This window comes from Sardina pilchardus, chromosome 1 (genome assembly GCF_963854185.1).
Source record: "Sardina pilchardus chromosome 1, fSarPil1.1, whole genome shotgun sequence".
Classification (NCBI taxonomy): Eukaryota; Metazoa; Chordata; class Actinopteri; order Clupeiformes; family Clupeidae; genus Sardina; species Sardina pilchardus.
In genome coordinates, this window is record NC_084994.1 from 14754894 (window position 1) to 14780197 (window position 25304).

Here is a 25304-nt window from a genome sequence, read left to right on the forward strand (position 1 = left end):
GTTAATATTATTTTCTCAACTTTGCTATATGTGTGTCTTTATGTCTGCCATTTTCCCCAAGTGGTAGAGATGGGCTTCCACTATTTGCAATAGTTAAAATGTATTAACATCAGCTTCTTAATACCAAACAGATAAGGAAGTTCTGAGGAGAGTTAAAGAGAAACATAAAGCCAGTCTGAAGAGGAGGTTTGAGAACATATCTGAGGGCATCATCAAACCAGGAGCTGAGATACTCCTCAATAAGATCTACACAGAGCTCTACATCACAGAAGGAGAGAGTGAAGGAGTGAATAAGGAGCATGAGGTCTGGCAGGTAGAGTCAGCATCTAGACTACAAACCACAGAAGACAAACCAATCAGCTGCAATGATATCTTCACACCCTTACCTGGACAGGAGAGGCACATCAGAACTGTGATAACCAAAGGTATTGCTGGCATTGGAAAAACGGTCTCTGTGCAGAAATTCATTCTTGATTGGACAGAGGGGATAGCCAGTCACGATGTAGACTTTATGTTTCCCCTTCCTTTCCGTGAGCTGAATTTAATCAGGAGTGATGAGTATAGCCTTCACAAGCTCCTGATTGACTTCCACCCTGAGTTGAAGGAGCTCAAGGATGGTGAAGAATACAATGACTTTAATATTGTGTTCATCTTTGATGGTTTGGATGAGAGTCGGTTACCTCTGAATTTCCAACAGAGCATGACATTGTCTCATTTAAAACAAGCAGCATCAGTGAATATTCTGATGACAAGCCTCATTCAGGGAACTCTTTTCCCTTCTGCACATATCTGGATAACCTCACGACCAGCAGCAGCTGGACAAATTCCTGCTCAGTATATCAACCAAGTTACAGAAATACGAGGATTCACTCACCCACAGAAGGAAGAGTACTTCAAGAAGAGAATCAGTAATGAGAGTCAGGCCAACAGAGTCATCTTACACATTAAGGCATCCAGGAGTCTCCACATCATGTGTCACATTCCTGTCTTCTGTTGGATTGCAGCCACTGTACTTCAGCAGATGCTGGAACAGGACAATACCCAGAAAATCCCTAAAACTCTGACTGAGATGTTTGTACACTTCTTGCTTATTCAGACCAAAAAGAAGGATCAGAAATATCAAGGGAGATATGCAGGAGATGTGAAGAGGCTCTTGCAATCACAGAAAGAAGTCATACTGAAGCTGTCAGAACTGGCTTTCAAGAATCTGGAGAATGGCAACCTCATGTTTTATGAGGAAGACCTGCAGAAATGTGGCATTGATGTCAGTGAAGCCTCAGTGTACTCTGGCATGTGCACTGAGATCTTCAAGGAAGAATCTGTGTTTCAGCAGAGGAAAGTCTACTGCTTTGTGCATCTGAGCATCCAGGAGTTCCTGGCTGCTGTGTTTGTGTTTCACTCGTACGTGAATGAGAACTTTGAGGCACTACAATCCCTCCTCAGTGAAAAACATAGAGATGATACCAGCCCCTTCAGATTTTCATATTTTCGATCAGTGCTGGGCTCTCAATCACAAGATAATCTCTGTAGGTTACTTAAGAGTGCAGTGGATGAGGCTTTGAAGAGCAGGAATGGACATCTGGATCTTTTCCTTCGCTTCCTTGTGGGCGTCTCCCTGGAAAGAAATCAGAGGCTTCTGAAAGGACTCTTAAATTGTACATACAAGAGCTCAAAGAGCATTAAGAAAACATGTCATTACATTAAGCAGCTCAACAGTGAAGGTCTCTCTCCTGAAAGATGCATCAATCTTTTCCATTGCTTGTTTGAAATGAATGATCATTCCATGTACCAAGAGATTAAAAAATATCTGGAGTCACCAAAGGATTTCAAAGGCCAGTTGTCTCCAGCTCATTGTTCAGCACTGGCCCACATGCTTCTGATGTCTGAGGAGGTGCTGGATGAGTTTGAACTGAAGAAATACAACACCTCAGATGAGGGCCGCAGGAGACTGATCCCAGCTCTGAGATGCTTCAGAATCGGACGGTGAGTTTCCAATAGAGATGGATAAGCTTATGAATGACCAACATTTTTAATCGTTTTTATTTTAGGGGTCCAAACATTCTCAATGATTTTCTTGTCTAAACATGTCAACTTTTCGCAATGTTCAAATAATTGAAAGTGAACGTGAACATGATCTGTCTTTGTTCTGTCTATACAGACTAGCTGGCTATGATCTCAATTATAAATCCTCTGAGACTTTTGCCAGTGTTCTGAAGTCACCCAACTCCCCACTAAACCCATATCTATACATACTGTACTCTCAGTACCCACCCATGTATTATGGTGGACTTTTCCCCAAATTTATTTTGGAACACTGAGGGTAACAATCCAGGGTATTTCTTTAACTGAAAATATTTTTACCTGTGTAGGAAGTTAAACCAAGTTATAATATATCTGTTCGATATTTATGTTTATGCCATACCACCCAAGGCTACTGAAATAGCATTGACTTGGCATGAAGTTGGGTTCACTTTATTTACTTTATGTCAATAACAAAGGAGCTTCTGTTGTAGTAACTACTTTTGCTATGTTTTTTAACTTGACTTGCTACATTTATTTTAAGGAAGCTTTTTGTAGTTAAACTTCATTCAATATACTATTATCTCAGTACATTTTCCAAGTAGCTTGCCCAACACTGATGACCATACACTGTATGGTGAAGCTTTTCATGTAATGTAATTTTACCATTACAGTGTATAGCATTACATCAGAGTATTCATTCATTATGTTATTTATAGGGAGAGATTGTTAAAACTATCCCCTCTTCGTCATTAATGGAACAGTCCACATATTAAACACATATTTTTTCATATTAAACTATGGTATTCCGTTAACTAAGATAAGTTGATACCTCGCCCGTTTCAATGCGTGCACTCAATGGCTGTGGCGTGCGGCGCTACTTTCATAGCACTTAGCTAGCCTACGTCATTCACTCGGATCCGAACAGAGATGAAGTTAGAAGAGACCAAACATCTCCACGTTTTCCATATTAAAATACAGTTACACAAGTAGTTACGTGATCAAGTATGGTGAGACAAAAACGTGGTGCTTTTCTAAGCAGGTAAGAAGGATAACTATAATGTGTGGCGGAATAGCACTTGGGAGCATTTCGACTCAGCGCAGTAATATCCTCACTCCAAAGTGAAACTGAAAATCCAAGAGTGATGATATTACTGTGCCGAGTCGAAGTGCTCCTAAGTGTTATTACGCCATACAGTACAGTTATCTTTCTAACTTCATCTCTGTTTGGATCTGAATGAATGAATTGGGCTAGCTAAGTGCTATCAAGTAGCGCGCGCACCAGAGCCATTGAATGCACGCATTGAAACGTGAGAGGTACAGTATGTATCAACTCGTCTTAGTCAAAGGGACACTTCACCGATTAGCATTAAGCTTTGTATCTTTAGAAAACCAGTCATGTTTTTGAATGGTCGTGCATCATTCCCTCAGTTTGCCTTGAGATGGGAGAAATATGGATTTCAATGTTGGACTTCCTGCTTTCAATGATGTAAAAGTCATCATTTTACATCATTGAAAGCAGGAAGTCCTATTCATGGGTTTCATTGAAATCCGATTTCTCCCATCTCAAGGCAAACTGAGATGGGATACAAAGCTTAATGCTAATCGGTGAAGTGTCCCTTTAAGGGAATAGCATAGTTTCATATGAAAATATGGTGGAGTGTTCCTTTAATGAGTAAGAACTTGTATTTTGTCAAATTACCTCACAGACTCGCTGACTGCAAACTCACAGAAAAGTCCTGCGAGCATGTGGCCTCAGTTCTGCAGTCACCAAACTCCCTGATAGAGCTGGACCTGATGGATAATGATCTGACAGATTCTGGAGTTCAGCTTCTGTCTAAAGGACTATCTAGTCCCCACTGCAAACTGCAGATGTTAAGGTTGGTGTTCGAGTGTTATTTGGGTAGATGACATGACGTGGCTTTTTCACCGTCACAGAAGATAAAACACAAATAATTTCACATTTTCACATTTTAAAATACTGTAAAAGGTTAAACATTTTCTTGCTTTACATGAATTTGTTGTTTTAATACCTGAGTTATTTATCGTTTTTTCAGAACTTTGAGCCAAACCTTAAAATTGTCCTATGGTGTGATGGTAGACAACATAATTATATAAATATTAACTTTTATAAATAGAGGAAATAATGTTTAAGAATTTTAATGAACGCTCCTGGCATAATTGTGCAAGTGTCTATTTTACTAAGTGGCAATCACGTTTCCCATACATACATTTCTAAAATGATAGAAACTCCGTAAAGTTCGTCACAGAAAAAAAATTCTTTTGGTGTTATGCAATAACCTGATGTTAAGTTGGCCAAAATCATGGACAACTACATTTAGTTGAAAGACCTCATTCAAGGTCATGTGACTGAAGACCCCAATGAAGCCCTGGAGCAATGAACATGGTGAGAATTTCTGTCAGAATTGCTCAAATATTCAACTATGTTTTCAGACCACTGAAGTTGTTAAGTTTTTTTGTCATTTGGTGTGACACCACTAAATGCCATTTTTGTATTCAAATTTGTATTTTTAACAGCAGGACTATGTAATATAATGCAAATGCATGATGTCAGTTGCTAATGACAGCTCAGTTAGTATTAGCATGGTCATTAACTGCCACAAAAGCTTAAATGTCCTTTGGTGTGACAGGAAATGTCCTTTGGTGTGACACCTAATAATGACTTAAATTCAAATATTTATTGCTGTTTTAGAGATGACATACAATGTTCTGAAGTGTTACTAAAACAACTATAATATAAAGTACATAGATCTAAAACTTTTTTTTTATAACAGAAAGAACCTCCCTGCAGGACCTGTGGCCCAACCTGCCCCGGAACTTCCAGTGTTGCCACCAACGAATATAATGTCATTGTAGATAATTGTGTCAAGTATGATTAAAAACTGCTCTAACAGCTGAAAAAACAGCCTGACCAGCTTAAGGTGGTTTGCTGGTTTGCTGGTTGACCAGCTTGTTAACCAGCTTGTTTGACCACCCTATGATGGTTAACCAGCTATAGACCAGCAAAAGTCTTGCAAAAACATACCTGCAGCTTACGATGGTAATTCTGCTGGTTTTGCTCGTCGTACCATCTCACGCTGGTCATTTTTAGTTGGTGTTGCTGGTCTACATTGCTGGTTTTTACTGGTCGTGCCAGCTTATGTTGGTCATTCTAGCAAACCAGCATGGCCATCTTACACCTACAATGTCAAGCTTGACAGGCTGGTCACACCAGCATGACCAGCTTCCTTAGATGGTCACGCCAGCATGTCCACCTGGTGGCCTAACAGTTATACCAGCAAAGACCAGCAATAGCTGGAGGAAAACCAGCAAAAAACAGCTAAAACCAGATACCAACATAAATTGGTTTCTTGCTATTTATTCAGTAGGGATGTTTTAGATAGAGTGGACTTCATGAATGTAACGCAATGTTTTAGAATGGAATTTCCCTATTGAGGATTATGGTCCCTCTTTTGGCGATCAAAAACGGATGGTCAGAAGCACAACGTTTATAGACATTAAAGGCATGGCAGTCCACATTCACTAATTTAATGGTGTGATTTTGTCAGGTGCTGGACTCAAAAGGGTTGTTCTTATGTCTCTTACAGTTTTTTCCAATCGTTTACACACAATTTTGAAAACAGGGCTCTTTTTGTCAAAACATAACACACAATTAAAACAGCAACACAATAAATTCAAAACACATGTGTAAAAACCCTCTTCCAATATATGGATCTTATTCAGACATATTGTTTGAGAGCATTAGGATAATTTAGATGACAAAAATATTTTGATGAACCCTCATCAAGCAATGCACAAAACTGATGCTGCAGGCAATATTTATTTCTTTCACTGTACCATATGTTCAGTTACAGTGACAAGTCAATCAACAGAAAATGGCAAAATTATAGTTCTTGCTACTGTAAAGTGTAGAAAAATAAAAATCTGTACACAAACAAAAAGTAGGCTACAGTACACTTACAGTCACTGAAGAAAAACTAAAGCAACAATACAAACAAGTAACAACAATACATTATACTCTAATCATCTCTGTCTAGCTGGATCAGGCCATAAGAGTTCACCACATCACAGGCTATGGGTGCCTCTCATTTGGGCTTTTATACGTCCTCCCTCGCTCCTCTGGCCTCGATCCTCACTACGACATAAAGAATGATGGGGCCAAAACAATGGGATAGTCTATCCAGTGTTAGTTATAGATCAGTGGGAACACCCCTCGAGGATCGAGCATAACACACCTGAGTGCTGCGTTTTCAATTTTGCACATGTGTGCTTACACACCTGGTGGATGTGATTATTGAATTTGTTCATTAGTGTGGTCATTGGCAAGCCAGGGCTTTATAATGAGAAGGAAGTACCTAACAGGACGTCTAAGGTGTGAAAATGTGTTTTACGTTTTGACATTCACTGTGTGTAATGTTTCGCAAAAAGTGTGAAGCTGAATTGGTGCTTACTGTTACTACTCTGCGCAGTCGTTTTGCTTCTTAAGTGTTAAGTATTGTTAACTGTCTGTTAATCTTAATTTTAGTGTGTAAACGATTGGAAAAAACTGTAATCAGTCATGGGTGTGTTTTAACATCCTTTAAACAATGAGAATAATATCTATCATTTCCTTTAACAGCAAACAATGCAACTTCACACAGCAGCACATTTGAAGGAATCTGCATGCCCACAAGACTATGGAACAGGGATTCCACTAAACATTGCTTTACTAAAACCTGTTTGTGACTAGCAGAGTATAGCCTACATGCATCTGCACTCACCTATTATTTGAACTCATAGACAAAGTGAAACTTCACCGTGGTTTCATAGTCGACAAATTAGTTCAACACAGTTAAGTACTATTACTATTGACTGACAATGGGTTATCATAAAAAAAAAAATGCCTGGAAAAAGCAACACTTATTCAACAAATGTCCTCCTTTATCACTGTTACAATAAACACTACTTATATTCTGACTCACTTCATGCAATAACTATCTTTGTCCTTCAGTGTGACATTTTGTCCTATAGTGTGACAAACATAAAACAACAGAAAAACATCCTTAATTTCAAAACGTACTTTAAAAAAAGCCAGGTTTGGCATGAGGGGAGCTCCAATAATAGGCCTAGCTCCTCTTAGATAGGTACAATTTCAAACAGTTTTGTAAGGTTGGCGGAAAAAAATGTATCGACATTCATAGGAAAAAGTCAATCAAGTTCATCTATTCATGGTGAAAATGATTGTAATTAGTACTTTTATGTGAAATAAATATAATTCTAAGAAAATAATGATTTAATAATGTGAACAATTCTGTTTCATGTATTTTTTAATGTTATTCAATATCATTTCTTAGTCCTTTTTAAGTACCTACCACAAAAAAAACTGGGTAAAAAAAAATATTTTAATCATTTTTTGAGAGTTTTTTTAGGGGTCAAATTGACCCCAAGGACAACAAACGTCGGTAAGATTTGAGGACAACATGAGGGTTAAATGTCACACCATAGGACACATTCACAGTGCAGTTGAGTGGAAAAGTGGGAAAAAGTATGTGAGGTCATTGACAAAATGAGTGACAAAATGAGTGACCACTATTATTTTCAGAAACTACAGTTTCCATACTACATAAATATTTGTATTTTTTCTTTAAAAATTATGTTTTCCAAAAAAAGCGCTTTTTCTTGGCCAGATGTCAACTACCCATTTATAGTTGTTAATTTCCTGATTAGACGGTATATTATAACCAGCGTTGTGAACTGATGTTGATAAATGAAACTCATACAAAAGCATTTTGTAAGAATTGATTCAATTTTGATAGTGAACCCAGAAGTTTTACTGGACTCAGTTATCAGGATGTATACAGTTTGTCATGTTAATATCTCATATCTCTCTCATTGTCTCTGTATTTCTGTCTCTCTCTTAGGCTCTGCAAGTGTGGTGTCTCAAGTGAGGGATATGTTTGGCTGGCTCTGGCCCTGATGTTAAACCCCTCCTGTGTGAAAGAGCTGGATGTGAGCAACAATCATCCTGGAGAATCAGCACAGAAGCTGTTATCTGCTACACTGGAGGATCCTCACTCCAAAGTTGAAGCCCTTCAGTATGTACTCTAGAAACAGAATACTTGAGTTGCATTTCTAGTTTCACAAGTGTTTCGATTTCCTGAGACAGTTTTCCACTCAGAAAAAGTAACAAAATGCAAAGTTTACAGTTTGAACACATGATATGTTGAAATTGGACAGGACATGTTTATGTGAAGATCCACCTACACATGAGAGAATTACTTATACAATAATAGATGAGGCATAATGAATATGTTTTACATCTGGAATAACAGTGAGAACCTCAATACACTAAACTAAAGGAAGTAGTGCTAGGAATATGTGCACCTTCATTGTTTCAGAAAGTGTTGTTTAACAGTCATGCTATCTGCTACTGTTGTGTTTGTTCCTTTAAAAACTAGCTGACTGTAAACTCAGAGATAAATCCTGTGATATGTTGAGACAGTTTCACACTCTACTGACAGTTCTTAACAGGGACTTTAAACATTTATTTTAAGCAGAGAACATGTTATATGATTAACCTGACTAGCTGTTATAACCTCAATTTTTAACACATCACTTTTTAGAGTGTACCATTGCAGTATATGCTATTACATTACAGTAGTCATCCATTATACTTATTTATGAGGATCATTTGTAAACGTTATGCCCTATTTATCATTTATGAGAAATAAGTTGTCTTTTGTCACAATGTTTTACAGACTTGCTGGTTGCAAACTCACAGATAAGCCCTGTGAGATTGTGACTACTGTTCTGCAGTCACCAAACTCCCTGATAGAGCTGGACCTGAGTAACAATGACCTGGGAGATTCTGGAGTTCAGCTTCTCTATAAAGGACTGTCTAGTTGCCAGTGCAAACTGCAGACATTAAGGTTGGTGATTGACATTTATTCATGACAATTTATTTCCTGATAGTTTCTGAGAGCCACGTCAACAGCAGTCAAACGGTGTCTACCTACAGTACATCACTGTACTTGTGGTGTCCAAGTTTTCAAAAGAGATTGGCTCTGGATTCTCCAGTTCACTTTCAAGGGCATGACCTGCGGTGAAAACTATTGTTAGTTTATTTAATTCTTGGAATCTTCCAAGAATTAATATGAGTAGAGCAAGTAATTAAGTAAAATGTGCTTGTAAACGAAGGCTTGAAATGCAATTTGAACTAATTTCCAATGGAAATACACATCTACATTGTGTAATACTGATGCCATCAGCACAGTCATTGATTGTGTACAAAGTAGTAACAATCCTCCTCTGTCCTTCATGGTGTAAAGCCGACCACAGGCATGATTATTGGTTCCTGGGTTTTGGTTGTGTGGAAATGGGCTTGAATGGAGGGGTGGCCAGATAAATCTGCCAGTGCAAATTCAAATGTGCTCTCGGATTTAAATGGGTTCCCAGACCAACATGTGAGCCTATTTCTGAGAGAGTGAATATGAGAATTTAAAGACATGTCATTATTTACACCTTTCGTCATTGCTTTTATCATTCAGAGGTAAAAGGGATATTCCACCATTTGGGGAATTAAGCTCATTTTACACCTCCCCTCGAGCAATACAATTGATATTTACCTTTTTCCCCATTCATCCAGCCGTTTGTGAGTCTGGCGATGCAACTTTTAGCTCCAGACTAGCATACATAGATCATTGAATCGGTTTAGACCATTAGCATCTCGCCTGCTAGCATCACGCTTAAAAAGTGACTAAGATTTCTTGTAATTCTCCCATTTAGAACTTGTCTCTTCTCAAGTTAGAAAGTGCAATAACACAAAGTGACAATGAAACCTGCCGATTTTCTAGGCTGATTTGACATGGAACTACTTATCTGGCGTAATAATCAAGGAAAGTTGCAAACGTACCATGGGCGCAGTGATATCACGCAATACTACTGCTTGTTGCCTATGGGGACTATTTTCAGATGCTTTGTGATATCACTGCGCCCATGGAAAAAACCTTTACATTACTTATACGATAATAGATTATGTATAATTAATATGTTTTACATCTGGAATAACAGTGAGAACCTTAATACACTAAAGGAAGTAGTGCCAGGAGTATGTGCACCTTTGGTGTTTCAGCAAGTGTTGTTTAGCAGTCATGTTATCTGCCACTGTTGTGTTTGTTCCTTTAAAAAGCTGGCTGTAAACTCCTGTGATATTTTGATATCCATTACACTTCTTTATGAGGATCATTTGTAAACATTATGCCTTCTTTATCATTAATGAGAAATAAATTGTCTTCTGTCACAATGTTTTACAGACTTGCTGGTTGCAAACTCACAGATAAGTCCTGTGAGATTGTGACTACTGTTCTGCAGTCACCAAACTCCCTGATAGAGCTGGACCTGAGTAACAATGACCTGGGAGATTCTGGAGTTCAGCTTCTTTCTAAAGGACTGTCTAGTCCCCACTGCAAGTTGCAGACATTAAGGTTGGTGATTGACATTAATTTATGACAATTTATTTCCTGATAGTTTCTGAGAGCCACATCAACAGAACAGTCAAACAGTCTACCTACATAACACTATGGTGGTGACCTAATTGTGAGTAGCCTGGCTGACACCAAACCAATGTTTAAAAGAGAATGGCTCTGAATTCTCTCAGTTCATTTTCAAGAGTGTGACCTGTGCTGAAAACTAATGTTGGTTCATTAAACTCTTACAAAATCCTCTGGTGAGTACAGCAAGTAAGTAAGTAAAACTTTATTGTAATCAAAGGCTTCAAATGCAATTGTTTACTAATTTTCAAAGAAAATACACATCTGCATTGTGTAATACTGATGCCATCAGCACAGCCATTGATTGTGTACAAAGCAGTATCCGTCCTGCTCTGTCCTTCATGGTGTAAAGCCACATGCATGATTATTATCAAGTAGCACCGCACGCCAGAGCCATTGAGTGCACGCATTGAAGTGTGAGAGGTCTGCATCAACTCGTCTTAGTTAAGGGACTAACATAGTTTAATATGAAAAAAAAGCGGTGGAATGTTCCTTTAATGAGTAAGAACTTGTATTTTGTCAAATTACCTCACAGACTCGCTGGCTGCAAACTCACAGAAAAGTCCTGCGAGCATGTTGCCTCAGTTCTGCAGTCACCAAACTCCCTGATAGAGCTGGACCTGAAGGATAATGAGCTGACAGATTCTGGAGTTCAGCTTCTGTCTAAAGGACTATCTAGTCCCCACTGCAAACTGCAGATGTTAAGGTTGGTGTTTGAATGTTATTTATAGTTGTGCATTTCCTGATTAGACCTATTTTATAACCAGCGGTGTGAACCGATGTTGATAAATGAGACTCATACATAATCATTTCGGAAGAATTGATTCAATTTTGATAGTGAACACAGAAGGTTTATTGGACTCACTTATCAGGATGTTTACAGTTTGTCATGTTAATATCTCATATCTCTCACTCAGGCTCTGTAAGTGTGTTTTCTCAAGTGAAGGATATGTTTGTCTGGCTCTGGCCCTGATGATAAACCCCTCCTGTGTGAAAGAGCTGGATGTGAGCAACAATCATTCTGTAGGATCAGCACAGAAGCTGTTATCTGCTACACTGGAGGATCCTCACCGCAAAGTTGAAGCCCTTCAGTATGTACTCTAGAAACAGAATACTTGAGTTGCATTTCTAGTTTCAGAGGTGTTTTGGAAACTCCACACAAGTGTAGTTTTCCACTCAGAGAAAGCAACAGAATGCAGAGTTTACAGTTTGAACACATGATACGTTGAAGTTGGACAGGACATGTTTATGTGAAGATCCAACTTACACAAGAGAGAATTACTTATACGATAATAGATGATGTATAATTAATTTGTTTTACATCTGGAATAACAGTGAGAACCTCAATACACTAAAGGAAGCAGTTCCAGGAGTATGTGCACCTTTGGTGTTTCAGCAAGTGTTGTTTAGCAGTCATGTTATCTGCCACTGTTGTGTTTGTTCCTTTAAAAAGCTGGCTGTAAACTCCTCTGATATTTTGATATCCATTACACTTCTTTATGAGGATCATTTGTAAACATTATGCCTTCTTTATCATTAATGAGAAATAAATTGTCTTTTGTCACACTGTTTTACAGACTTGCTGGTTGCAAACTCACAGATAAGTCCTGTGAGATTGTGACTACTGTTCTGCAGTCACCAAACTCCCTGATAGAGCTGGACCTGAGTAACAATGACCTGGGAGATTCTGGAGTTCAGCTTCTTTCTAAAGGACTGTCTAGTCCCCACTGCAAGTTGCAGACATTAAGGTTGGTGATTGACATTCATTTATGACAATTTATTTCCTGATAGTTTCTGAGAGCCACGCCAACTATGACATAAAATGCCTATGCCATGTTATACACAAGGTGGTTTTCATAAATGCAAGCAGCAAGCAGTTAGGAACAACTATAGCAGCTTTAGATAAGGCGCCCTGTTTGGATGCGCAGATCAGCTGATACAACCTGTTGACCCATAACGGTTAGCAGCGTCTTGAGTGCTTGGCCTGCCTGAACTGATGCTGGACTTTCAATCTCTGTCTTTGGCGTCAAACTCTCAGTACCTGCCCTTTATTAAGTGGAACCTTTTCCCTTGAGTTCTAATTGTGAGAGTAATAATCAAGGGTTATTGTTTTTGAAATGAAAATATGTTTTACCTGTAAACAGAGTAAATGGAGCGCAAGTACAGTATGTCCTTTGACCGAGTTTGTTACTTGTTAGGTCTTTGACATAACACTGCCTTGGCATGAAGTTGGTCCACATTTATTTGCATGTTTTTGTCAATTGAAATGTAGGCTCTGCTGTAGTAAACTACTTCTGCAATGTTTATGTAACTTGCTACATTATCCCTTTATCAGTAGTGAGTAATAATGTGTCTTTTGTCACACTATCTTACAGACTTGCTGGCTGCAAACTCACCGATAAGTCATGTGAGCTTGTGGCCTCAGTTCTGCAGTCTCCAAACTCCCTGATAGAGCTGGACTTGAGTAACAATGACCTGGGAGATTCTGGAGTTCAGCTTCTTTCTAAAGGATTGTCTAGTCCCCACTGCAAGCTGCAGACATTAAGGTGGGTGATTGATATTTATTTATGTCCATGTATTTTCTCATAGTTTAAAAGAGCCACATCAACAGAACAGTCAAACAGTCTACCTACATAACACTATGGTGGTGACCTAATTGTGAGTAGCCTGGCTGACACCAAACCAATTTTTAAAAGAGAATGGCTCTGAATTCTCTCAGTTCATTTTCAAGAGTGTGACCTGTGCTGAAAACTAATGTTGGTTCATTAAACTCTTACAAAATCCTCTTGTGAGTACAGCAAGTAAGTAAGTAAAACTTTATTGTAATCAAAGGCTTCAAATGCAATTGTTTACTAATTTTCAATGAAAATACACATCTACATTGTGTAATACTGATGCCATCAGCACAGCCATTGATTGTGTGCAAAGCAGTATCCGTCCTGCTCTGTCCTTCATGGTGTAAAGCCACATGCATGATTATTATCAAGTAGCACCGCATGCCAGAGCCATTGAGTGCACGCATTGAAGCATGAGAGGTCTGTATCAACTCGTCATGTAAGGGACTAACATATTTTTAATATGAAAAAAATGGTGGAGTGTTCCTTTAATGAGTAAGAACTTGTATTTTGTCAAATTACCTCACAGACTCGCTGGCTGCAAACTCACAGAAAAGTCCTGCGAGCATGTTGCCTCAGTTCTGCAGTCACCAAACTCCCTGATAGAGCTGGACCTGAAGGATAATGAGCTGACAGATTCTGGACTTCAGCTTCTGTCTAAAGGACTATCTAGTCCCCACTGCAAACTGCAGATGTTAAGGTTGGTGTTTGAATGTTATTTATAGTTGTGCATTTCCTGATTAGACCTATTTTATAACCAGCGGTGTGAACCGATGTTGATAAATGAAACTCATACAATATAATTTCTTAAGAATTGTTTAAATTTGATAGTGAACACAGAAGGTTTATTGGACTCACTTATCAGGATGTTTACAGTTTGTCATGTTAATATCTCATATCTCTCACTCAGGCTCTGTAAGTGTGTTTTCTCAAGTGAAGGATATGTTTGTCTGGCTCTGGCCCTGATGATAAACCCCTCCTGTGTGAAAGAGCTGGATGTGAGCAACAATCATTCTGGAGGATCAGCACAGAAGCTGTTATCTGCTACACTGGAGGATCCTCACCGCAAAGTTGAAGCCCTTCAGTATGTACTCTAGAAACAGAATACTTGAGTTGCATTTCTAGTTTTAGAGGTGTTTTGGAAACTCCACACAAGTGTAGTTTTCCACTCAGAAAAAGTAACAGAATGCAGAGTTTACAGTTTGAACACATGATACGTTGAAGTTGGACAGGACATGTTTATGTGAAGATCCAACTTACACAAGAGAGAATTACTTATACGATAATAGATGATGTATAATTAATTTGTTTTACATCTGGAATAACAGTGAGAACCTCAATACACTAAAGGAAGTAGTGCCAGGAGTATGTGCACCTTTGGTGTTTCAGCAAGTGTTGTTTAGCAGTCATGTTATCTGCCACTGTTGTGTTTGTTCCTTTAAAAAGCTGGCTGTAAACTCCTGTGATATTTTGATATCCATTACACTTCTTTATGAGGATCATTTGTAAACATTATGCCTTCTTTATCATTAATGAGAAATAAATTGTCTTTTGTCACAATGTTTTACAGACTTGCTGGTTGCAAACTCACAGATAAGTCCTGTGAGATTGTGACTACTGTTCTGCAGTCACCAAACTCCCTGATAGAGCTGGACCTGAGTAACAATGACCTGGGAGATTCTGGAGTTCAGCTTCTTTCTAAAGGACTGTCTAGTCCCCACTGCAAGTTGCAGACATTAAGGTTGGTGATTGACATTCATTTATGACAATTTATTTCCTGATAGTTTCTGAGAGCCACGCCAACTATGACATAAAATGCCTATGCCATGTTATACACAAGGTGGTTTTCATAAATGCAAGCAGCAAGCAGTTAGGAACAACTATAGCAGCTTTAGATAAGGCGCCCTGTTTGGATGCGCAGATCAGCTGATACAACCTGTTGACCCATAACGGTTAGCAGCGTCTTGAGTGCTTGGCCTGCCTGAACTGATGCTGGACTTTCAATCTCTGTCTTTGGCGTCAAACTCTCAGTACCTGCCCTTTATTAAGTGGAACCTTTTCCCTTGAGTTCTAATTGTGAGAGTAATAATCAAGGGTTATTGTTTTTGAAATGAAAATATGTTTTACCTGTAAACAGAGTAAATGGAGCGCAAGTACAGTATGTCCTTTGACCGAGTTTGTTACTTGTTAGGTCTTTGACATAACACTGCCTTGGCATGAAGTTAGATCACATTTATTTGCATGTTTTTGTCAATTAAAACGTAGGCATTGCTGTAGTAAACTACTTCTGCTATGTTTATGTAACTTGCTACATTATCCCTTTATCAGTAGTGAGTAATAATGTGTCTTTTTTCACCCTATCTTACAGACTTGCTGGCTGCAAACTCACAGATAAGTCATATGAGCTTGTGGCCTCAGTTCTGCAGTCTCCAAACTCCCTGATAGAGCTGGACCTGAGTAACAATGACCTGGGAGATTCTGGAGTTCAGCTTCTTTCTAAAGGATTGTCTAGTCCCCACTGCAAGCTGCAGATATTAAGGTTGGTGATTGATATTTATTTAAGTCCATGTATTTTCTCATACTTTAAAAGAGCCACATCAACAGAACAGTCAAACAGTCTACCTACATAACACTATGGTGGTGACCTAAGTGTGAGTAGCCTGGCTGACACCAAACCAATTTTTAAAAGAGAATGGCTCTGGATTCTCTCAGTTCATTTTCAAGAGTGTGACCTGTGCTGAAAACTAATGTTGGTTCATTAAACTCTTACAAAATCTTCTTGTGAGTACACTAAGTAAGTAAGTAAAACTTTATTGTAATCAAAGGCTTCAAATGCAATTGTTTACTAATTTTCAAAGAAAATACACATCTGCATTGTGTAATACTGATGCCATCAGCACAGCCATTGATTGTGTACAAAGCAGTATCCGTCCTGCTCTGTCCTTCATGGTGTAAAGCCACATGCATGATTATTATCAAATAGCACCGTACGCCAGAGCCATTGAGTGCACGCATTGAGACGTGACAGGTCTGTATCAACTCGTCTTAGTTAAGGGACTAACATAGTTTAATATGAAAAAACGGTGGCGTGTTCCTTTAATGAGCAACTTGTATTTTGATAAATTACCTCACAGACTTGCTGGCTGTAAACTCACAGAAAAGTCCTGCGAGCATGTTGCCTCAGTTCTGCAGTCACCAAACTCCCTGATAGAGCTGGACCTGAAGGATAATGAGCTGACAGATTCTGGAGTTCAGCTTCTGTCTAAAGGACTATCTAGTCCCCACTGCAAACTGCAGATGTTAAGGTTGGTGTTTGAGTGTTATTTATAGTTGTGCATTTCCTGATTAGACCTATTTTATAACCAGCCGTGTGAACCGATGTTGATAAATGAAACTCATACAATATAATTTCATAAGAATTTATTTAATTTTGATAGTGAACACAGAAGGTTTATTGGACTCACTTATCAGGATGTTTACAGTTCGTCATGTTAATATCTCATATCTCTCACTCAGGCTCTGCAAATGTAGTATCTCAGGTGGAGGTTATGTTTGGCTGGCTCTGGCCCTGATGTTAAACCCCTCCTGTGTGAAAGAGCTGGATGTGAGCAACAATCATCCTGGAGAATCAGCACAGAAGCTGTTATCTGCTACACTGGAGGATCCTCACTCCAAAGTTGAAGCCCTTCAGTATGTACTCTAGAAACAGAATACTTGAGTTGCATTTCTAGTTTCACAAGTGTTTTGAAAACTCCACACAAGTGGAGTTTTCCACTCAGAAAAAGTAACAAAATGCAGAGTTTACAGTTTGAACACATGATACGTTGATGTTTATGTGAAGATCCAACTTACACAAGAGATAATTACTTATACGATAATAGATGATGTATAATGAATTTGTTTTACATCAGGAATAACAGTGAGAACCTCAATACACTAAAGGAAGTAGTGCCAGGAGTATGTGCACCTTTGGTGTTTCAGCAAGTGTTGTTTAGCAGTCATGTTTTCTGCCACTGTTGTGTTTGTTCCTTTAAAAAGCTGGCTGTAAACTCCTGTGATATTTTGAGACAGTTTCACACTCTACCGACAGTTCTTAACAGGGACTTAAAACATTCATTTTAAGCAGAGCATATGTTTTTAATTAACCTGGCTAGCTGTTATAACCTCAATTTTTAACACACCACTTTTTAGAGTACCATTGCAGTATATGATATTACATTAGAGTATTCATCCATTACACTTCCTTATGAGGATCATTTGTAAACATTATGCCTTCTTTATCATTAATGAGAAATAAATTGTCTTTTGTCACAATGTTTTACAGACTTGCTGGTTGCAAACTCACAGATAAGTCCTGTGAGATTGTGACTACTGTTCTGCAGTCACCAAACTCCCTGATAGAGCTGGACCTGAGTGATAATGACCTGGGAGATTCTGGAGTTCAGCTTCTTTCTAAAGGACTGTCTAGTCCCCACTGCAAGTTGCAGACATTAAGGTTGGTGATTGACATTTATTTATGACAATTTATTTCCTGATAGTTTCTGAGAGCCACGTCAACTATGACATAAAATGCCTATGCCATGTTATACACAAGGTGGTTTTCATACAAATGCAAGCAGCAAGCAGTTAGGAGCAACTATAGCAGCTTTAAATAAGGCGCCCTGCTTGGATGCGCAGATCAGCTGATACAACCTGTTGAGCCATAGCGGTTAGCAGCGGCTTGAGTGCTTGGCCTGCCTGAACTGATGCTGGACTTTCAATCTCTGTCTTTGGCGTCAAACTCTCAGTAGCTGCCCTTTATTAAGTGAAATCTTTTCCCTTGATTTCTAATTATGAGAGTAATACTCAAGGGTTATTGTTTTTGAAATGAAAATATGTTTTACCTGTAAACAGAGTAAATAGAGCGCAAGTACAGTATGTCCTTTGACCGAGTTTGTTACTTGTTAGGTCTTTGACATAACACTGCCTTGGCATGAAGTTAGATCACATTTATTTGCATTTTTTGTCAATTAAAGCGTAGGCTCTGCTGTAGTAAACTACTTTTGCAATGTTTATGTAATTTGCTACATTACCCCTGTATCAGTAGTGAGTAATAATGTGTCTTTTGTTACATTGTCTTACAGACTTGCTGACTGCAAACTCACAGATAAGTCATGTGAACTTGTAGCCTCAGTTCTACAGTCTCCAAACTCCCTGATAGAGCTGGACCTGAGTGACAATGACCTGGGAGATTCTGGACTCCAGCTTCTTTCTAAAGGACTGTCTAGTCCCCACTGCAAACTGCAGACATTACGGTTGGTGATTGACATTAATTTATGGTCTTAAACTATCTATTTTCTGATAGTTTAAGAAAGGCACATCAACATAACAGTCAAACAGTTTGCCAATTGATACAATACTGGATCTTGGAGGTTTACTTGACTCAATTGTCTCTCAATCTCTCTCGTTCTCTCTGTATTTCTCTCTCTCTCTCAGGCTCTGTAATTGTGGTATCTCAGATGGAGGTTATGTTTGTCTGGCGCTTACTCTGATGTTAAACCCCTCCTGTGTGAAAGAGCTAGATGTGAGCAACAATCATCCTGGAGAGTCAGCACAGAAGCTGTTATCAGCTACACTGAAGGATCTTCATTCCAAAGTTGAAGACCTTGAGTATGTACTCTAGAAACAGAAAACTTCAGTTGCATTCCTAGTTTCACAACTGTTTTGTTTTCCTGAGACAGTCTTGTCCACACAGAAAAAGTAACAAATGGCAGAGTTTACAGGTTGAACACATGATAAGTTGAAGTTGTCTATTATATCTATTATATATAATAGATTATATATAATCTATGGAATGATAGTGGAATAATAGTGGAAACATCAATGTACTAAAGGGAGTAGAGCCTATTTCAGCAAGTGTTGTTTAACAGTCATCTGCTACTGTTACTAGCTGGCTGTAAACTTAGTGATACTTCTTTTGAGACTGTTCCACACTCCCACCTTAAACAGGGACCTACAACTGTTATTTTAAGCAGAGCATATTATTTTTAATTAACCTGGCTAGCTGTGTTCAAGTAATTTTTGAACACATCAATTCAGTGCATTTTTAGACTATATGGCATTACATTACAATATCCATTCATTTAGTTATGATGATCATTTATTAACAGTGTCCCTTCTTTATCATTAATGAGAAATAATTTGTCTTTTGTCATAATGTGTTATAGACATGCAGGCAACAAACTCACAGACAAGTCATGTGAGCTTGTGGCCTCAGTTCTGAAGTCTCCAAACTCCCTGACAGAGCTGGACCTGAGTAACAAGGACTTGGGAGATTCTGGAGTTCAGCTTCTTTCCAAAGGACTGTCTAGTCCCCACTGCAAGCTGCAGATATTAAGGTTGGTGATTGACATCTCCTTGCATTTCCTGATAGTTTAAGAGAGCCACATCAACATAACAGTCAAACAGTCTACCTACATCCCAGTACTGTGGTGACCTACTTGTGAGTAGCCTGGCTGACACCAAACCAGTTTCAAAAGAGAACGGCTCTGGATTCTCCAGTTCATTTTCAAGGGCGTGACCAGCGGTGAAAACTAATGTTGGTTCATTAAACTCTTACAAAATCCTCTTGTGAGTACAGGAAGTAAGTAGGTTGAACTTTATTGTAAACTAAGGCTTCAAATGCAATTGTTTACTCATTTCTAAAGAAAATACATGTCTAAATTGTGTAATACTGATGCGATCAGCACAGCCATTGATTGTGTACAAAGTAGTAAACGTCCTTCTATGTCCTTCATGGTGTAAAATCTGCCACATGCAGATTCACATGCGTGATTATTGGTAAAAAAATAAACTGTTTATTAATACCCTCAATATCACACTTAATGCACATTTTTCCAAAATGTAGGGCCCTTTTGAAAGTTAAGAGACATTTTAGTACAGATTTTAAATAGACAACGTTTAGACGTATAGACAACGGTATAGACGTTGCAGCAACAACCTCTCTCTCTCTCTCTCTCTCTCTCTCTCTCTCAGGCTCTGTAAGTGTGGGTTCTCAAGTGAAGGATATGTTTGTCTTGCTCTGGCCCTGATGGTAAACCCCTCCTGTGTGAAGGAGCTGGATGTGAGCAACAATCATTCTGGAGGATCAGCACAGAAGCTGTTATCTGCTACACTGGAGGATCCTCACCGCAAAGTTGAAGCCCTTCAGTATGTACTCTAGAAACAGAATACTTGAGTTGCATTTCTAGTTTCACAAGTGTTTTGAAAACTCCACACAAGTGGAGTTTTCCACTCAGAAAAAGTAACAAAATGCAGAGTTTACAGTTTGAACACATGATACGTTGAAGTTGGACAGGACATGTTTATGTGAAGATCCACCTTACACAAAAGAGAATTACTTATACGATAATAGATGATGTATAATTAATTTGTTTTACATCTGGAATAACAGTGAGAACCTCAATACACTAAAGGAAGTAGTGCCAGGAGTATGTGCACCTTTGGTGTTTCAGCAAGTGTTGTCTAGCAGTCGTGTTATCTGCCACTGTTGTGTTTGTTCCTTTAAAAAGCTGGCTGTAAACTCCTGTGATATTTTGATATCCATTACACTTCTTTATGAGGATCATTTGTAAACATTATGCCTTCTTTATCATTAATGAGAAATAAATTGTCTTTTGTCACAATGTTTTACAGACTTGCTGGTTGCAAACTCACAGATAAGTCCTGTAAGATTGTGACTACTGTTCTGCAGTCACCAAACTCCCTGATAGAGCTGGACCTGAGTAAGAATGACCTGGGAGATTCTGGAGTTCAGCTTCTTTCTAAAGGACTGTCTAGTCCCCACTGCAAGTTGCAGACATTAAGGTTGGTGATTGACATTAATTTATGACAATTTATTTCCTGATAGTTTCTGAGAGCCACGTCAACTATGATAAAAATGCCTATGCCATGTTATACACAAGGTGGGTTTCATAAATGCAAGCAGCAAGCAGTTAGGAACAACTATAGCAGCTTTAGATAAGGCGCCCTGTTTGGATGCGCAGATCAGCTGATACAACCTGTTGACCCATAACGGTTAGCAGCGTCTTGAGTGCTTGGCCTGCCTGAACTGATGCTGGACTTTCAATCTCTGTCTTTGGCGTCAAACTCTCAGTACCTGCCCTTTATTAAGTGAAACCTTTTCCCTTGATTTCTAATTGTGAGAGTAACAATCAAGGGTTTTGTTTTTGAATGAAAGTATGTTTTACCTGTAAACAGAGTAAATAGAGTTACAGTATGTCTGTTTGACTGAGTTATGCTTGTCAGGTCTCATAACACTGCCATGACATGAAGTTGCTTCACATTTATTTGCATTTTTTGACAATTAAAACGTAGGCTCGTCTGTAGTGAACTACTTTTGCAATGTTTATGTAACTTTCTACATTATCCCTTTATCATTAATGAGTAATAATGTGTCTTTTGTCACACTATCTTACAGACTTGCTGACTGCAAACTCACAGATAAGTCATGTGAGCTTGTGGCCTCAGTTCTACAGTCTCCAAACTCCCTGATAGAGCTGGACCTGAGTGACAATGAACTGGGAGATTCTGGAGTTCAGCTTCTTTCTAAAGGACTGTCCAGTCCCCACTGCAAACTGCAGACATTAAGGTTGGTGATTGACATTAATTTATGGTCATTTTTTTTCTGATAGTTTAAGAAAGGCACATCAACATAACAGTCAAACATTTTGCCAATTGATACAATACTGGATCTTGGAGGTTTACTGGACTCAATTGTCTCTCAATCTCTCTCGTTCTCCCTGTATTTCTCTCTCTCTATCAGGCTCTGTAATTGTGGTATCTCAGATGGAGGTCATGTTTGTCTGGCGCTTACTCTGATGTTAAACCCCTCCTGTGTGAAAGAGCTAGATGTGAGCAACAATCATCCTGGAGAGTCAGCACAGAAGCTGTTATCAGCTACACTGGAGGATCTTCATTCCAAAGTTGAAGACCTTGAGTATGTACTCTAGAAACAGAAAACTTCAGTTGCATTCCTAGTTTCACAACTGTTTTGTTTTCCTGAGACAGTCTTGTCCACACAGAAAAAGTAACAAAAGGCGGAGTTTACAGGTTGAACACATGATAAGTTGAAGTTGGAGTGGACATGTTTATGTGAAGACTAACCTACACAAGAGAGGATAACTCTAAAGATAATAGATTATGTATAATCTATGGAATGATAGTGGAATAATAGTGGAAACATCAATGTACTAAAGGGAGTAGAGCCTATTTCAGCAAGTGTTCTATAACAGTCATCTGCTACTGTTACTAGCTGGCTGTAAACTCAGTGATAAATCCTTTGAGACTGTTCCACACTCCCACCTTAAACAGGGACCTAAAACTATTATTTTAAGCAGAGCATATTATTTTTAATTAACCTGGCTAGCTGTGTTCAAGTAATTTTTGAACATATCAATTTTTAGACTATATATGGCATTACATTACAATATCGATTCATTTAGTTATGATGATCCTTTATCAACAGTGTCCCTTCTTTATCATTAATGAGAAATAATTTGTCTTTTATCATAATGTGTTACAGACTTGCAGGCAACAAACTCACAGACAAGTCATGTGAGCTTGTGGCCTCAGTTCTGAAGTCTCCAAACACCCTGACAGAGCTGGACCTGAGTAACAAGGACTTGGGAGATTCTGGAGTTCAGCTTCTTTCCAAAGGACTGTCTAGTCCCCACTGCAAGCTGCAGATATTAAGGTTGGTGATTGACATTTCCTTATTGCTGTGCATTTCCTGATGGTTTAAGAGAACCACGTCAACATGACAGGTAAACAGTCTACTTACATCCCTGTACTGTGGTGACCTACTTGTGAGTACACCAAACCAACTCTCAAAAGAGAATGGTTCTGGATTCTCTCAGTTCATTCTCAAGGGTGTGACTAGTAGTGAAAACTAATGTTGGTTCATTAAACTCATACAAAATCTTCTTGTGAGTACAGGAAGTAAGTAAGTTGAATTTGTAATCTAAGGCTTCAAATGCAATTGTTTACTCATTTCTAAAGAAAATACATGTCTACATTGTGTAATACTGAGGCGATCAGCACTGCCATTGATTGTGTACAAAGTAGTAAACGTCATTCTATGTCCTTCATGGTGTAAAATCGCCACATGCAGATTCACATGCGTGATTATTGGTAAAAAAATAAACTGTTTATTAATACCCTCAATATCACACTTAATGCACATTTTTCCAAAATGTAGGGCCCTTTTGAAAGTCAAGAGACATTTTAGTACAGATTTTAAATAGACAACGTTTAGACGTATGGACAACGGTATAGACGTTGCAGCAACAACCTCTCTCTCTCTCTCTCTCTCTCTCTCTCTCTCTCTCTCTCTCTCTCTCTCTCAGGCTCTGTAAGTGTGGTTTCTCAAGTGAAGGATATGTTTGTCTTGCTCTGGCCCTGATGGTAAACCCCTCCTGTGTGAAAGAGCTGGATGTGAGCAACAATCATCCTGGAGAATCAGCACAGAAGCTGTTATCTGCTACACTGGAGGATCCTCACCGCAAAGTTGGAGCCCTGCAGTATGTACTCTAGAAACAGAAAACTTTAGTTGCATTCCTAGTTTCACAACTGTTTTGTTTTCCTGAGACAGTTTTGTGCACACACAGAAAGAGAAACAATGTGTGGAGTTAACAGGTTCAACACATGATAAGTTGAAGTTGGAGAGAACGTGTGAAGATACCCCTACACACAAGAGAGGATAATGGATTAGGTATAATTAATATATAGAAATATAAGTAAAGCTAGGAATATGTGCATCTTTGCTGTGTCAGCAAGTGTCATGTAACAGTCATGTTATCAGCTACTGTCGTGTCTATTCCTTTACAGACTAGCTGGCTGTAAACTCAGTGATGAATTGTATGAGATTGTGAGACAGTTCCACAGTCTACAGACAGTTTTAAACGGGGACATAAAATTAGGGGTCCGCATTAATGTGTTAATCGCAATTTGATTAAGGACCAAGCATAACGCGTAATTTTAATCGTGTGCCGGCACATTTTTATTTTACACCATCACTTCTTCTGTTATCAACGATGTTCTTTGGCTGCTACCATTTAGATCCTTTGATGCAGCATTTCTTGTTCTCAAACTGCCACAGACACGTCCTAGTGGGCTTCTGCCTTGTCCTCTTCATCATGGAGTTGCAGAAGCTGTGGCCTACTGGATAGGGCTGGTTAGGGCTTTGAGCTTGTAGCCAAAGTGTTGCCGGTTCAATCCCCGACCAGTAGGAAAAAAGTGGGTGGGGGGAGTGGTTCAGCACTGCTCTCCCATACCTGCATCGACGGCTGAAGCGCCCTTGAGCAAGGCACCTAACCCTTCACTGCTCCCGAGCACCGCTGTTGCAAAGCAGCTCACTGCTCTGGGTTAGTGTCACTGTGTGTTCTTCAATTCACGGATCACGGCTCCACGGATGGGATAAATGCAGAGACCAAATTCCTTGTATACGCAAGTATACTTGGCCAAGAGGCCTGCTTTTTAAAATTATTATTATTATAACTAGATGTACCACAGAGTTCTTTTTTTTTCCACATCAGTAATATTCTGTCCAGGATTCATGGGGCACTGAAAGAGCGGGGTGCATGAAACTTGGAGGGCCCCACAAGGATGACACAGAACCATTCAGTGGGGAGACCCAAGGTCAAACTAGGATCAAGGGGCGAGACCAGAGCACTCAATGGGCTCTTCTCAACCCTCTATCCTCGGTCCTCGATCCTCGATCCTCCGGCTCATTCCCACTGATCTATAGAGCACCCATTGTTGCCGCCCCATCATTCTTTAGATGTCTGATGATGATATACTGTATATAGACAGCGCTGCATGCTGTATGTCCAAGCTAATATTTTGACAAGAAAATTCCATTTGCTCTGACAAAGCAAAACTCCAACCTTTTATATAAAGCATAGCATACTGTACTCCACTGTACACTGCAGCCCTATGGGCAGAGTCTACAGAGGCCAGTCTACAGAAGCTACAGGTTGTTTAGGATTCTACTGAAGGGGCCTAGGTGTTGTAGTGCTGTGGACATTGAGTCTGTCAAATAAAAGATGATGATGATGATGATGCTAGATAAACACACACATAA

At 39.0% G+C, this 25304-nt stretch overlaps 2 protein-coding genes across 3 annotated transcripts in view; both read left to right on the top strand.

Moving 5' to 3' along the window:
• The window catches only part of LOC134082552 (protein NLRC5-like), a 173670-nt gene that overhangs the window by 108114 nt on the left and 40252 nt on the right, over positions 1-25304 (top strand). The gene's annotated exons all lie outside the window — the stretch shown is intronic.
• LOC134082606 (NLR family CARD domain-containing protein 3-like) overlaps positions 1-25304 on the top strand; it is a 154827-nt gene that overhangs the window by 9261 nt on the left and 120262 nt on the right. The window contains exons 4-9 of the mRNA XM_062538442.1: positions 132-1983; positions 12944-13114; positions 14754-14924; positions 20858-21028; positions 21642-21812; positions 22746-22916. Of these exons, the coding sequence (XP_062394426.1) occupies positions 132-1983; positions 12944-13114; positions 14754-14924; positions 20858-21028; positions 21642-21812; positions 22746-22916 (2707 nt within the window). The remainder of the gene's footprint in view (positions 1-131; positions 1984-12943; positions 13115-14753; positions 14925-20857; positions 21029-21641; positions 21813-22745; positions 22917-25304) is intronic.